The 15,358-nt window shown below is 44.6% G+C and overlaps 1 protein-coding gene across 4 annotated transcripts in view; it reads right to left on the bottom strand.

Annotated features, from left to right (window-relative positions):
• Positions 1 to 316: 316 nt before the first annotated feature.
• Positions 317 to 15,358, bottom strand: part of FPGS (folylpolyglutamate synthase) — a 141,194-nt gene continuing 126,152 nt past the window's right edge. For all 4 annotated transcript variants that reach the window (XM_069748214.1, XM_069748216.1, XM_069748213.1 and 1 more), the window contains exons 5-15: positions 14,724 to 14,838; positions 12,033 to 12,110; positions 11,882 to 11,943; positions 11,371 to 11,473; positions 10,874 to 10,951; positions 10,624 to 10,771; positions 9,815 to 9,913; positions 8,854 to 9,004; positions 8,615 to 8,690; positions 2,733 to 2,799; positions 317 to 1,068 (exon numbers count right to left, since the gene is read on the bottom strand). In XM_069748214.1, the coding sequence (XP_069604315.1) occupies positions 644 to 1,068; positions 2,733 to 2,799; positions 8,615 to 8,690; positions 8,854 to 9,004; positions 9,815 to 9,913; positions 10,624 to 10,771; positions 10,874 to 10,951; positions 11,371 to 11,473; positions 11,882 to 11,943; positions 12,033 to 12,110; positions 14,724 to 14,838 (1,402 nt within the window). In that variant the 3' untranslated portion in view covers positions 317 to 643. The remainder of the gene's footprint in view (positions 1,069 to 2,732; positions 2,800 to 8,614; positions 8,691 to 8,853; positions 9,005 to 9,814; positions 9,914 to 10,623; positions 10,772 to 10,873; positions 10,952 to 11,370; positions 11,474 to 11,881; positions 11,944 to 12,032; positions 12,111 to 14,723; positions 14,839 to 15,358) is intronic.

Genomic DNA, 15,358 nt, shown 5'->3' with positions numbered 1-15,358 from the left:
TGTGTGACAGCTCTCCAGCGACCAAACAGCGACGCTGCAGCGATCGACATCGTTGTCGGTATCGCTGCAGCGTCGCTGAGTGTGAAGGTACCTTAAGTCTATTGTGTTAACAAGTTTTCTTGGACAGTTTTCTTTCCCGTAACCAAGTGTAAGTCCAAATATCTGTATTTCTTATCCAGTCTGACTGTATTCTTTATATTATATATGATATGCGACCATTTATAACCTTTATCAGTTCATCCATAACCGTCCCCTATTGCATGAGCGCCACTTGCTGGAAAAATGAAGAATGACACCAGAAAGTAGAAACCACAAGCAATGTTAATAAATATATTCTGCAAGAAAGGAGGAAACAAAAAAAAAAAAAAAAAGTCAGCTTGAACCAAATATCTTCCAACTATGTACAGAGAAGATGTCAGTATTACTATCATTTTTAATTAATTGGGACATATGTAAAATAGCAGCCCTTTTTGTAAGAGATGGTCCAGTGGTAGACGGTTGAGGCTAATACTAGGAGCATGGTGTAAAATTACATTTTTATAGAATAAAAAAAAAAAAAAAAATGCTAGTCCCATGTCAGGCAGTATGAGGGTCCAACGTTCAAGTAAACCGTGTGCGTTACCGGACTAATAAACCGTGTCAGTCATTCAGTAAGAGACTGATCGATCAGTTTCAGAGCTCCTCCGACCAGATGCAGGCTTCCGGTGATGAGAATCTGGATTTGAGCAGCTTCCCGCAGCAGTACCGAGCCAGAACTGGCTACAGGATGGTGGTGGAGAAGATTAGCGTGTGGGCTAGGAAAGTCAGGGTCCCTACCCTGGGTGGCCCACTGCAGCGCATGAGAGATGCAAGGGAACACCAGAGAGTTACAGTTTAAGAGACGCTCTGAAGAAGGGGCGAGGAGCAGCGGCGTACCGCGTTGGCTGTCCTTAATCAGAGTATCAACCGGCAGGGAGGAGCTCCAGGGATCCAAACAACTTCTCTCCTCCATGAGAAGGTTCCACTTCTTCTGGTTCTCCAGACACCTGGTGAGGACGTTCTCCAAGGTCACATTGTAATTCTGCTGATCTGAAGACACAAAATGTTTAGAAGAGTTCACCCATACAGTGCCTTTCTCACTCCCGTATCAGGAACTGAGCAGCACTACTGCCCCAAACATCAGAATAGGGCAAGACCTGGCATAGAAATGTCAGCAGCACCTGTCCATGATGAAGGGAGTGATGCTGGATAACCTACCCGATCATTCTAAACAGTAAGAAAATTGCTTAAAAGACAGCTCCGTGCAAACAACCACTTGCTCATCACCAAAGATGGCCGTGCGCTTGATTGAAAGCTGAACATGAACACTGGGATTAATGGAGCATGAACAAAGTTATTGTTTTTTTTAATGATGGGGGGGTTTAGGAGCCCAAGCACTGCTAGTAACGCATCCCTTAGGGCCACTGGCAAATGACACCTTCCAGGCACAGTGAGGCTGTGTGCACACGTTCAGGATTTCTTGCAGAAATTTCCTGAGCAAAACAGGACATTTTCTGCAAGAAATCCGCATGCATTTTTCTCGCGTTTTAACCGTGTTTTTGGTGCGGTTTGATTTCCGGAGGTTACCAATGCAATAATATAGTGGGAAATCTGTATAATTAATAAACATGCTGCGTTTTTTTACCGCGATGCGGAATGCATTTTAAGTGATGGGATGCATAATTTATGCGTTTTTTTCGCGAAAAAACGTGAAAAATCTGCAACATGTGCACACAGCCCGAATCTAGTTGCTTCACACCCTGCAGAGCAGCAGATTAGGATTCTGGCAAGAGTGCAAAATTATTTCCATGGGGAGACAGGAATTTTAGCAGTATCGGCTGATTATCTTGTGTCTTTTTGGTGGGAAAGAAGTATTGGGCAGCTTTAATTTCCCCACCCGATGAGTTTTCCTTCCACCCCAGGAGACAGGCCCCCGTCAGGGGTGTCTTCTTCCCCTCTCCTAATTATAACCATCATTATGGGGATGTACAGACACCATTGTGAGAGCCTCACTACGCTCTGTTCTGCAGAGACACAGACGAGATGGGCACGTGCATGGATTTTGGCAGCGGCACTTCATACATAACACAGGAATGTCCAAACTTTCTGCCAAGTGTCTGATTTACTTCCTAACGTTAGATCAGACATTGTTTAGCAGCGCAGGTTACAAAGGACACACAGATCGGGAGGAAAAGCACAAGGAACATCTGGTAAATAATTTTGCAGCGGTAAACAGACATTAAAAAGGCACACAACAACTATTTAGTTGTAAGTTCCATTTTGGTCCTAAAGACACTTAACATTAGCACAAGGGCACAGGCAGATTTAACGATTTATATTCCTGCGCTCTCATTATGCCGGATTTATGGAGCACCCGGAGTAGAAATCTCTTCTCTTTTTGGAGGAATGAATCAGGCTGCACAAGTCATTTATTGGACTAGTTTCATGGAGCGTGACAGGTGACTCTGCCCTACCAGAAGAGACGGATGTGACGCTTTCAGTACAGAAGTGCCCTCTTTGCTCCCCAGCAGATCGGGGTCTGGTGCACCCCCATAGGTGTCTTTAGTGCCTCATCTCCGGTGAAAAGGATCGGTTATGCTGGGAGTACCACTGATCGCAAATTGTGCAGCCACTGCCCCAGATTTACAAAAACAGGATCTAAATTCCACAGAGAGTTACTACTATGAGTAATATGCCCGACATAAAATGCTTACCTGCAATCCCCACACCGGACACCTCGCTGATGTTGGGACAGAAAACAGCATAGTCAAAGTGGCAGGGCTGAAAAATAGTAAGAAAGAAGTACTAAGAACTGAACTAGTGATGTACAATGCCATAACTGATTGCACTTAGGTTAGGTTCACACTGCACTTTTGCCCTACGGTTAAAGGGGTTCATCGGTGAAAACAAGATATCCACATAAGAAGTGATTATTTAACCCCTTCAAGACCCAGCCTATTTTGACCTTAAAGACCTTGCCGTTTTTTTGCAATTCTGACCAGTGTCCCTTTATGAGGTAATAACTCAGGAACGCTTCAACGGATCCTAGCGGTTCTGAGATTGTTTTTTCGTGACATATTGGGCTTCATGTTAGTGGTAAATTTAGGTCAATAAATTCTGCATTTATTTGTGATAAACACGGAAATTTGGCGAAAATTTTGAAAATTTCGCAATTTTCACATTTTGAATTTTTATTCTGTTAAACCAGAGAGATATGTGACACAAAATAGTTAATAAATAACATTTCCCACATGTTTACTTTACATCAGCACAATTTTGGAAACAAAATTTTTTTTTGTTAGGAAGTTATAAGGGTTAAAATTCGACCAGCGATTTGTCATTTTTACAACGAAATTTACAAAACCATTTTTTTTAGGGACCACCTCACATTTGAAGTCAGTTTGAGGGGTCTATTTGGCTGAAAATACCCAAAAGTTACACCATTCTAAAAACTGCACCCCTCAAGGTACTCAAAACCACATTCAAGAAGTTTATTAACCCTTCAGGTGCTTCACAGCAGCAGAAGCAACATGGAAGGAAAAAATGAACATTTAACTTTTTAGTCACAAAAATTATCTTTTAGCAACAATTTTTTTATTTTCCCAATGGTAAAAGGAGAAACTGAACCACGAAAGTTGTTGTCCAATTTGTTCTGAGTACGCTGATACCTCATATGTGGGGGTAAACCACTGTTTTGGCGCACGGCAGGGCTTGGAAGGGAAGGAGCGCCATTTGACTTTTTGAATCAAAAATTGGCTGCACTCTTTAGCGGACACCATGTCACGTTTGGAGAGCCCCCGTGTGCCTAAAAATTGGAGCTCCCCCACAAGTGACCCCATTTTGGAAACTAGACGCCCCAAGGAACTTATCTAGATGCATAGTGAGCACTTTGAACCCCCAGGTGCTTCACAAATTGATCCGTAAAAATGAAAAAGTACTTTTTTTTCACAAAAAAATTCTTTTAGCCTCAATTTTTTCATTTTCACATGGGCAACAGGATAAAATGGATCCTAAAATGTGTTGGGCAATTTCTCCTGAGTACACCAATACCTCACATGTGGAGGTAAACCACTGTTTGGGCACATGGTAAGGCTCGGAAGGGAAGGAGCGCCATTTGACTTTTTGAATGAAAAATTATTTCCATCGTTAGCGGACACCATGTCGCGTTTGGATAGCTCCTGTGTGCCTAAACATTGGCGCTCCCCCACAAGTGACCCCATTTTGGAAACTAGACCCCCCAAGGAACTAATTTAGATGCCTAGTGAGCACTTTAAACCCTCAGGTGCTTCACAAATTGATCTGTAAAAATGAAAAAGTAATTTTTTTTCACAAAAAAATTCTTTTCGCCTCAATTTTTTCATTTTCACATGGGCAGTAGGATAAAATGGATCATAAAATTTGTTGGGCAATTTCTCCCGAGTACGCCGATACCTCATATGTGGGGGTAAACCACTGTTTGGGCACTCGGCAGGGCTCGGAAGAGAAGGCGCGCCATTTGACTTTTTGAATGGAAAATTAGCTCCAATTGTTAGCGGACACCATGTCGCGTTTGGAGAGCCCCTGTGTGCCTAAACATTGGAGCTCCCGCACAAGTGACCCCATTTTGGAAACTAGACCCCCCAGGGAACTTATCTAGATGCATATTGAGCACTTTAAACCCCCAGGTGCTTCACAGAAGTTTATAACGCAGAGCCATGAAAATAAAAAATAATTTTTCTTTCCTCAAAAATTATTTTTTAGCCTGGAATTTCCTATTTTGCCAAGGATAATAGGAGAAATTGGACCCCAAATATTGTTGTCCAGTTTGTCCTGAGTACGCTGATACCCCATATGTGGGGGTAAACCACTGTTTGGGCGCACGGCAGGGCTCGGAAGGGATGGCACGCCATTTGGCTTTTTAAATGGAAAATTAGCTCCAATCATTAGCGGACACCATGTCACGTTTGGAGAGCCCCTGTGTGCCTAAACATTGGAGATCCCCCAGAAATGACACCATTTTAGAAACTAGACCCCCAAAGGAACTAATCTAGATGTGTGGTGAGGACTTTGAACCCCCAAGTGCTTCACAGAAGTTTATAACGCAGAGCCATGAAAATAAAAAAAAAAATTATTTTCTCAAAAATGATTATTTAGCCTGCAATTTTTTATTTTCCCAAGGGTAACAGGAGAAATTTGACCCCAAAAGTTGTTGTCCAGTTTCTCCTGAGTACGCTGATACCCCATATGTGGGGGTAAATCACTGTTTGGGCACATGCCGGGGCTCGGAAGTGAAGTAGTGACGTTTTGAAATGCAGACTTTGATGGAATGCTCTGTGGGCGTCACGTTGCGTTTGCAGAGCCCCTGATGTGGCTTAACAGTAGAAACCCCCCACAAGTGACCCCATTTTGGAAACTAGACCCCCAAAGGAACTTATCTAGATGTGTGGTGAGCACTTTGAACCCCCAAGTGCTTCATAGAAGTTTATAATGCAGAGCCGTGAAAATAATAAATACGTTTTCTTTCCTCAAAAATAATTATTTAGCCCAGAATTTTTTATTTTCCCAAGGGTTACAGGAGAAATTGGACCCCAAAAGTTGTTGTCCAGTTTCTCCTGAGTACGCTGATACCCCATATGTGGGGGTAAACCACTGTTTGGGCACACGTCGGGGTTCAGAAGGGAAGTAGTGACTTTTGAAATGCAGACTTTGATGGAATGGTCTGCGGGTGTCACGTTGCGTTTGCAGAGCCCCTGGTGTGCCTAAACAGTAGAAACCCCCCACAAGTGACCCCATTTTAGAAACTAGACCCCCCAAGGAACTTATCTAGATATGTGGTGAGCACTTTGAACCCCCAAGTGCTTCACAGACGTTTACAACGCAGAGCCGTGAAAATAAAAAATCATTTTTCTTTCCTTAAAAATTATGTTTTAGCAAGCATTTTTTTAGATTCACAAGGGTAACAGGAGAAATTGGACCCCAGTAATTGTTGCGCAGTTTGTCCTGAGTATGCTGGTACCCCATATGTGGGGGTAAACCACTGTTTGGGCACACGTCAGGGCTCGGAAGTGAGGGAGCACCATTTGACTTTTTGAATACGAGATTGGCTGGAATCAATGGTGGCGCCATGTTGCGTTTGGAGACCCCTGATGTGCCTAAACAGTGGTAACCCCTCAATTCTAACTCCAACACTAACCCCAACACACCCCTAACCCTAATCCCAACTGTAGCCATAATCCTAATCACAACCCTAACCCCAACACACCCCTAACCACAACCCTAACCCCAACACACCCCTAACCCTAACCACAACCCTAATTCCAACCCTAACCCTAAGGCTATGTGCCCACGTTGCGGATTCGTGTGAGATATTTCCGCACCATTTTTGAAAAATCTGCGGGTAAAAGGCAGTGTTTTACCTGCGGATTTTCCGCGGATTTCCAGTGTTTTTTGTGCGGATTTCACCTGCGGATTCCTATTGAGGAACAGGTGTAAAACGCTGCGGAATCCGCACAAAGAATTGACATGCTGCGGAAAATACAACGCAGCGTTCCCGCACGGTATTTTCCGCACCATGGGCACAGCGGATTTGGTTTTTCATATGTTTACATGGTACTGTAAACCTGATGGAACACTGCTGCGAATCCGCAGCCAAATCCGCACCGTGTGCACATAGCCTAATTCTAAAGGTATGTGCACACGCTGCGGAAAACGCTGCGGATCCGCAGCAGTTTCCCATGAGTTTACAGTTCAATGCAAACCTATGGAAAACAAAAATCGCTGTACACATGCTGCGGAAAAACTGCACGGAAACGCAGCGGTTTACATTCCGCAGCATGTCACTTCTTTGTGCGGATTCCGCAGCGGTTTTACAACTGCTCCAATAGAAAATCGCAATTGTAAAACCGCAGTGAAATGCGCAGAAAAAAACGCGGTAAATCCGCCATAAATCCGCAGCGGTTTAGCACTGCGGATTTATCAAATCCGCAGCGGAAAAATCCACAGAGGAACAGAATACGTGTGCACATTCCTAACCCTAACCCTAGCCCTAACCCTACCCCTAACCCTACCCCTAACCCTACCCCTAACCCTAACCCTAGCCCTACCCCTAACCCTACCCCTAACCCTAACCCTATTCTAACATTAGTGGAAAAAAAAAAATTTCTTTATTTTTTTTATTGTCCCTACCTATGGGGGTGACAAAGGGGGGGGGTCATTTATTATTTTTTTTATTTTGATCACTGAGATATAATCTATCTCAGTGATCAAAATGCACTTTGGAACGAATCTGCCGGCCGGCAGATTCGGCGGGCGCACTGCGCATGCGCCCGCCATTTTGGAAGATGGCGGCGCCCGGGAGAAGACGGACGGGACCACGGCTGGATCGGTAAGTATGATAGGGTGGGGGGGGGACCACGGGGGGGGGATCGGAGCACGGGGGGGGGAATCGGAGCGCGGGAGGGGTGGAACGGAGCGCGGGGGGCGTGGAACGGAGCACGGGGGGGCTGGAACGGAGCACGGGGGGGTGGAACGGAGCACGGGGGGGGGGGTGGATCGGAGTGCAGGGGGGGGTGATTGGAGCACGGGGGGAGCGGACACGAGCACGGGGGGGAGCGGAGCACTGGACGGAGGGGAGCCGGAGCAGTGTACTGGCCAGATCGGGGGGGTGGGGGGGCGATCGGAGGGGTGGGGTGGGGGCACACTAGTATTTCCAGCCATGGCCGATGATATTGCAGCATCGGCCATGGCTGGATTGTAATATTTCACCCGTTATAATGGGTGAAATATTACAAATCGCTCTGATTGGCAGTTTCACTTTCAACAGCCAATCAGAGCGATCGTAGCCACGAGGGGGTGAAGCCACCCCCCCTGGGCTAAACTACCACTCCCCCTGTCCCTGCAGATCGGGTGAAATGGGAGTTAACCCTTTCACCCGGTCTGCAGGGACGCGATCTTTCCATGACGCCGCATAGGCGTCATGGGTCGGATTGGCACCGACTTTCATGACGCCTACGTGGCGTCAAAGGTCGGGAAGGGGTTAATGATTGACGGAGGGAAAGGGGGGGGGGGGGGGGGGTAAGCCACACCGATTGGAAGAAAGATGCACTTTTATCCCAATAAGAAGGGATCAACAGTGCACGTTCTCTATCTCTGCTCCATTCATTACAAATGACGCTTCTGAGCTCTGCATTTAGCCTTTTCCAAAATCCCCATAGAGAATGAATGGAAAGTGGGCGAGCATTCCCCTCCATGCTAAAAGGGATATCAATGCAATGTTCTGCCGATTGGTGCAGGTCTTGGCGGTCAGAAACTTGCCGATCATGAAGTTATCACCCATTTTGTGACCAGATGATAAAAGTATTAACTGGTGAAGAGTGAACATGTCCCTAAGGAAAGCTCGCGGCATGCGTATTTCTGGTATCTGTAGGGTGGAATTAGCCTGGCAGAGGCCAAAAGTGTCCTTCTGATATCAGTTAGGCTGAAACATCAGTAATCTGCAAAAGTTAAGTATGAAAGTATAGATTAATTATGTATATATATTTCTATCAGGATTAGCACTGGTTCTGCCAGTGATAACATGTGGATAGGACTGCATAAATTAGTGCATATCCTCACTCACCTGCAGTAGTTTTAACAGAGCAGCAGTGTCCCTGTCCCCTGTGGCATTAAACACTAGCACCCGCACCACAGCACCTCTGCAAAAAGAGTAAGTCCACTGTATGATACACATAACCGACATCAAGTCACAGACCGAGTCCTACAAATTTATCAACTTCTGAGTAGCATTAACCCTGAATATTACCAGACTACAGCACAATGCCTCTGACTTATACAAATATTACCAAGAAATAAACTTACCCCCCAGCTTTTTCCTCGTTGAGCGCCACCTCCTGGAACCATCGGACACAAGCCTTCACACTGCTGCTGGTATGTGCACCATCAATATAATAGGATATGGGCCCGCGCTGCAATACCTGTGTACGACCCAGCCACAACGTGTGCTGCAATCCTAAAAGACCAAACAGAAAAAACTTCTAGGTAAAAGAGCAACAGGTGCGTAAACCATCCTTAACAAAATAAAACGTTATTTCATATGGACCGAATGCGCTGCGTATTTTACATCTACGTTGCAGATTTTACCCTTTGCAACACATAAGGTGAAAACCCAACAACTCTGGATTTTATTGAGGATTTTTATGCAGATCCACAGCAAAATCATCAGCAAATATTTGTATCAGCTAGTGTACACTAAAAAAACTTGGCTACACGGCGAGGTGTCACATTGCAACATCACACCTGTTGATTTTTTTTTATGGTGTCATATTGCGACCTATTGGGGCGGCAACAGACACAAAAGTTTACAAATGTGTTGAGAGTTTGCAGCTGGCCTTCAATGCTATCGTATGCGACTTGGTTGCAATTCAGCAGAAATCGCAGCAACAGTTTCAAACATTTTTGGTTGTGACACTTGCCTGAAAATTGCTGTCGCAAGACATGTCGCCATGTAGGTCCAGCCTTAAAGGGAATCCGTCAGCACAAAATAACTGTTGAAATCAAGCACAGATACTTGGTGCACCGGCATAGTCAAATATTTAAGTGCGTCTTTCAACCTGCTGGTTTTCCATCTATTCCCTTCTTTGGCTCTGTAAAGCCAAAGATATCAATCAAAAAAGAGGGGGAACAGAGAAAGATGGAAAACAAGTAGGTGGGAAGGTGCGCTAAAGTATTTAGCTACACCAAGGGCGCGCCGAGAGCCTGTACATGGCCTGAACCGCCATTCTGTGCCGACATACTCACTATAAAAGTTAGCAAATCTTACCTTGCACCATTGGAAGAGAAGGTCGGAAAACGGATGCCAGGGGCAGAGGCCACTTAATGTTAGGAAGGTGTGGGTTTAGATTTTTCATTTGTCCAAAACCTGTAGGATGAAAATCAACAGCGATAATATGGTTGTGTAAATGTAGACTACCTAGGTTAATACGATTAATCCCCAATCCCCACAGTTTTAAGCGTGCCCTAAAAACTCATTTGTTCAGACTGGCCTACCGCCTCAATGCATTAACCTAACGATCCCTGTGTGGCCTATTTATAATAAAAAAAAAAAAAAAAGGTTCCTCGCATCATGTTCTCATACACTTTATGCAGTATTAGCCCTCTGTGTCTGTACTGCTACATACTTAGGCAGGTAACTGGTTCATGCAGCTTTACATGAACACCTGAGCCTTACACTATAGCTGGTCCGAATAACTAAAGCAATTGTTACCATCCACCTCTCGTGTCTCCCCTTTTCCCCATAGTTTGTAAGCTTGCGAGCAGGGCCCTCACTCCTCCTGGTATCTGTTTTGAACTGTATTTCTGTTATGCTGTAATGTCTATTGTCTGTACAAGTCCCCTCTATAATTTGTAAAGCGCTGCGGAATATGTTGGCGCTATATAAATAAAATTATTATTATTATTATTATTATTATTATGTGGAAACCAACTGGATATCTGTGACAAGACATATGTACTCCTATTATCAGCTGTGTGCAAGAAACTCGGATTTAAGTAGTTGTTTAATGCATTAATGAGCCGAAAAGATTTCTCGGAATCCCTGTAGTGGATAACAATCTTACAGATGCACTCTACCTTGACAGCCTTGCCGCTGGAGCCACGTTTGTGCCAACTGCAGCGCGAGGGAGGCGTTACTTCTTTGATGATCTCCAGCCAAACCAAGATGAAGCGAGATGCCATCCTCCTCATACTCTGCCAAGTCTGGGCACATGTACAGTGGGCACTGGGACAACAAAGAAAAGGCTTGAAAAAAAAAAAAAAAAAAAAAACACACCCCAAAATATTCTGGACAGAGAAATGAGCTGCACAACGGGTATAGGCTTACCCCGATTTCCTGGGCTCGGTTTTGTAGCACCTTCAGGGGGCTCGCAGGCTGAGGAACAGTAAATGCTGGAACACCTGGCTGAGAGACAGAATAAATCAGAAGTATGCAGACTTTGGGAATTTAGGTGCGGAGTAAGGAGATAATTTCAGAACTTTCATCAATTGTTGGTCTGCAGGGTTGAATACCAAGGACTCCCTTGGTGCTTGGGATCACTGAAGCCTCTTCACTTTACAAAATGCTATCCACAGGGATGGAGTTGTGCCCAACACTGCAGATCGGATCCATGTGTCAAGTAAAATAGTGCAGGGGAGTGCCCCGTTGTTCACACATTTATTACCCATGATTGTCAACTTCTAATTACCATTGCAATATTTTAGCATTTGTTTTAATAGTTGTAACCATTACAGCTGATATCTCCAACAGAAACAACTTCTTTAGGAAAACTTTCAGTTTCAGTTGGAAATGTAAATGAAACAGATTAACTCCATTATCCCAACCTTAAATATGCCGCCTTTCTGCCAGGCAATCTTTTCAATGGTGTCCCCCAGGATGGCAGTGTGGTCGATGCCAAGAGAAGAAACCCCACAAACAATGGGCTTCCTGCAGGAATGAGAATAGTTCATATTTCAAAAGCAACGTCTATCACTTTCCAGAATGTTGGTCACTAGGTGGCAGTATGTGTAAAAAGTTATATAATATTAAATAATCTTTATTTTTATATAGCGCTAAAATATTCCGCAGCGTCTTACAGGTTGCACACATTATCGTCGCTGTCCTCGATGGGGCTCACAATCTAAATTCCCTATCAGTATGTCTTTGGAATGTGGGAGGAAACCGGAGTGCCCAGAGGAAACCCACGCAAACACGGAGAGAACATACAAACTCTTTGCAGATGTTGTCCTTAGTGGGGTTTGAACCCAGGACTCCAGCGCTACAAGGCTGCAGTGCTAACCACTGCGCCACCGTTATATAAAGATTTTATAAATATAAGCAGAACAAGTTACCCACCTAATGATATTTGTGCAGTCGTAGGCACCACCAATCCCAACTTCTAGCACTGCCAGGTCCACCTGCATCAGAGAGGAGGAAATGGTAAGAGGTAGCTTCAAAGACCATGTCCTTGAGTACAAAAGGCTAAGGGTCTGATAAGGCCACAGACCTTCTCCTGCAGAAACACGTGGAAGGCCATTATTGTCAAAAATCGGAAGTAAGCTGGCATGGAGCACATGTCATCGCTCTGAGGAAAAAAAATGCATAACAGATGAGAATATAAAATAAAAGACTGCATGATGTTCACAATTCAAGTTACATGATCTTGTCTCAAATTCTGAGACCTCCATCAATCTATTGATAGAGGGGATGTATCAGCAGAACAGCCAGCTATGTGAAGGAGCAGCACAGACTGTACAACAGCAACATGTCAGGAAACTTAGAGGATATTTCCATTTTATATTTTTTTTAAAGGATATCTTCTGATTTTCTGATGGGATCTGATCTCTGGGACTCCACCTCTCTTTAAAATGTACAAACAACAGCAATGATTCAGAGCTGCCTCCCTTTCTATGTTAACCACATGGATGTACAGGTATTGCACTGTCCAATTATCTTAAATAAAGCTTTGGTGCAGAGCCAGGACCACAAAAACTGTTAAAAAGCCTCAGTGTTACACCATGCTTTGCCACTTCATTTAGCATTGGTGAGGGTCTTGGAGACCATAGCAATATGCAAACACTTTCTAATGGAATTTCCATTTCGCGAACATTTCTGGAAGCTTTTCATCTTTATTAAAATAGAAAAAAACAAACACACGCATATAAGGAGGAAGCAGTCAGTACGATACACTGCAAGTAACCAGGGTATGAAGCACTGGCAGGAAGGGATACTGGTGCATGATGAAATGGGACTTATCCAATTAGTTCTGCACACAAGACCATTAAATATACCAACAACATAACAGAGGAATGTATTCATTTCCAAATTGAATACAACCTGTGACTTCTTAACAACTTATTAAATTTGGTCTCCCGTCTTGAGTTCAAGCAGGGTCACCGAGAATAGTTGTCGAGACCCCCATAGGTAACAAACTTAAAAGGGCTGAAGCCCTGAGCTTTAGGTCCACTTCCTAGAAACGAAAGTGCAGTGTAATGCTCGCTTCACAATCATGCAATCTAAAGGGCTGCCGATCACCCGACTAACGGACAAAACACTCGATAGTTGGGTGAAATGATCAAACATGTTGCCGGTCTATGATCATTTAATGTTATGCATTGTGCAGTGTAAAGGGGCCCTTCCTATTGAAAGCAAGCGGAGCGGTGTACGGACCCCCTGACCTCCTACTAAGGGCATATGCTGATCTGCTCAAGGATGAGGATAAGCTGAGCGTTTACAACTTTTGGTTCCAGTTATCAGATCAGCGGGATTTAAAGACCCAGATCTCTACTGATCAAAAAGAGGTGTAGCTGCACACGCATAAATCAGCATATAATCATGCATATTCCCGTACGAGACTCTTCATAATCAACTGATCTGCGCTGTCATGACTGCTGCTGCAAAAAAACTGCACATCATAACCTTCCACAGTTTATGCAACCAGGAAAAAAAGCTGAAGACTGCACAGCCACATCCTAGGCATTTACAGTGGTCAGACCCCCTATCATCAGACTCACATCATAGCAATGTTCTGCCAAGGTCAGTAGGGGGGGGAAGACACTGTAAAGGTACCGTCACACATAACGATATTGTTAACGATATCGTTGCTTTTTGTGACGTAGCAACGATATCGTTAAGGAAATCGTTATGTGTGACAGCGACCAACGATCAGGCCCCTGCTGGGAGATCGTTGCTCGCTGAGGAAAGTCCAGAACTTTATTTCGTCGCTGGATCTCCTGCTGACATCGCTGGATCGGCGTGTGTGACGCCGATCCAGCGATGTCTTCACTGGTAACCAGGGTAAACATCGGGTTACTAAGCGCAGGGCCGCGCTTAGTAACCCGATGTTTACCCTGGTTACCAGCGTAAACGTTAAAAAAAACAAACAGTACATACTTACCTTCAGCTGTCTGTCCCCGGCGCTCAGCTTCTCTGCACTCCTCCTGCATCCTGTGTCAGCACCGGCCAGCCGGAAAGCAGAGCGGTGACGTCACCGCTCTGCTTTCCGGTTGACCGGCGCTGACAGTGCAGAGGAAAGCAGAGCGCCGGAGGACAGACAGCTGAAGGTAAGTATGTAGTGTTTTTTTTTTTTTTTTACGTTTACACTGGTAACCATGGTAAACATCGGGTTACTAAGCGCGACCCTGCGCTTAGTAACCCGATGTTTACCCTGGTCACCCGGTGACTTCGGGATCGTTGGTCGCTGGAGAGCTGTCTGTGTGACAGCTCTCCAGCGACCAAACAGCGACGCTGCAGCGATCGGCATCGTTGTCGGTATCGCTGCTGCGTCGCTGAGTGTGACGGTACCTTAAGGAAAGAAATTACACCCGATTATCTGGAATGCATATGATAAGCAGGACTGAATGATTAAAGGTTAGATTAATTGGCCTTCGCTTTAAAATTCCTGATACATCAAAGCCGCAGATGCAGTCAGGTATGAGGCAGCACTTCTGTTCCCGTCCATTTTCATGGCTGATACTGGAATTATGTTATTTCCAAGCAGACCACACGACTATAACTTTCAGCATAGTATGGAAATATCCAAACTTTCTCAGAGTAGGATGATAGCAAGTTAATATCTTAAAAGGTGACATGTCTGTGTTACATCTTTGTAGACTTATACACCAAATTTAAACTTTCCATATTAAATTTTAAAGCCAAAAAACCCCACACGGAATAATTATCCCCTTTAGTGGCTGACCTTGGTTTCTTCCAAGCGATTGTACACTTGCCAGAAGTATTTGCTGAATAGCTCCTTGCTGATCGGCTGCCCATTGATGCGAATCCTCTCCCTCACCTGAACCAAATGTGGAGAGCTGGGAGGAAGCCAAGGAGAGGAAAAATTAACAGACTAAACTTTCATCAGACTCCTGAGATCATCTCAGTGTGTAAATGTAGTTCAAAGGTTTATTTCACTTTTTTTTTTTTTTTTTTTAATTGAAATAGTATAACCCTTGTTCCAAACTCAGAGACCTCCATGACAGAAAAAATGATAGGGTTGCTGTGCAGGTGTAGCAGCAGGACAGTAAGCCATGTGAAGGAGTAGCACAGACTACAGCAGCAAATATTTTGATCAAAAGGCTAGTAACAATAGCTCCCTTCTGCAAGCGTCAGCACTCAGCTCCTGCATGAGTGCAATCATAGAGCAGCGTACGGAGCCAAGGACTTCACTCCTGTATGAGCAATCTGACAGAGCAGTGTTGAGTAATGATGAGCGAACGTGCTTGGAAAAAGTGTTATGCGAGCATGCTCGGGTGCTAACCGAGTGTCTTCAGCGTGCTCGAAATACTATGTTCGAGTCACCGGGGCTGCATGTCTCGTGGCTGCATGTCTCGT

Source organism: Ranitomeya imitator, chromosome 2, assembly GCF_032444005.1.
Source record: "Ranitomeya imitator isolate aRanImi1 chromosome 2, aRanImi1.pri, whole genome shotgun sequence".
Classification (NCBI taxonomy): Eukaryota; Metazoa; Chordata; class Amphibia; order Anura; family Dendrobatidae; genus Ranitomeya; species Ranitomeya imitator.
This window is presented reverse-complemented; position numbering and strand designations above follow the sequence as displayed.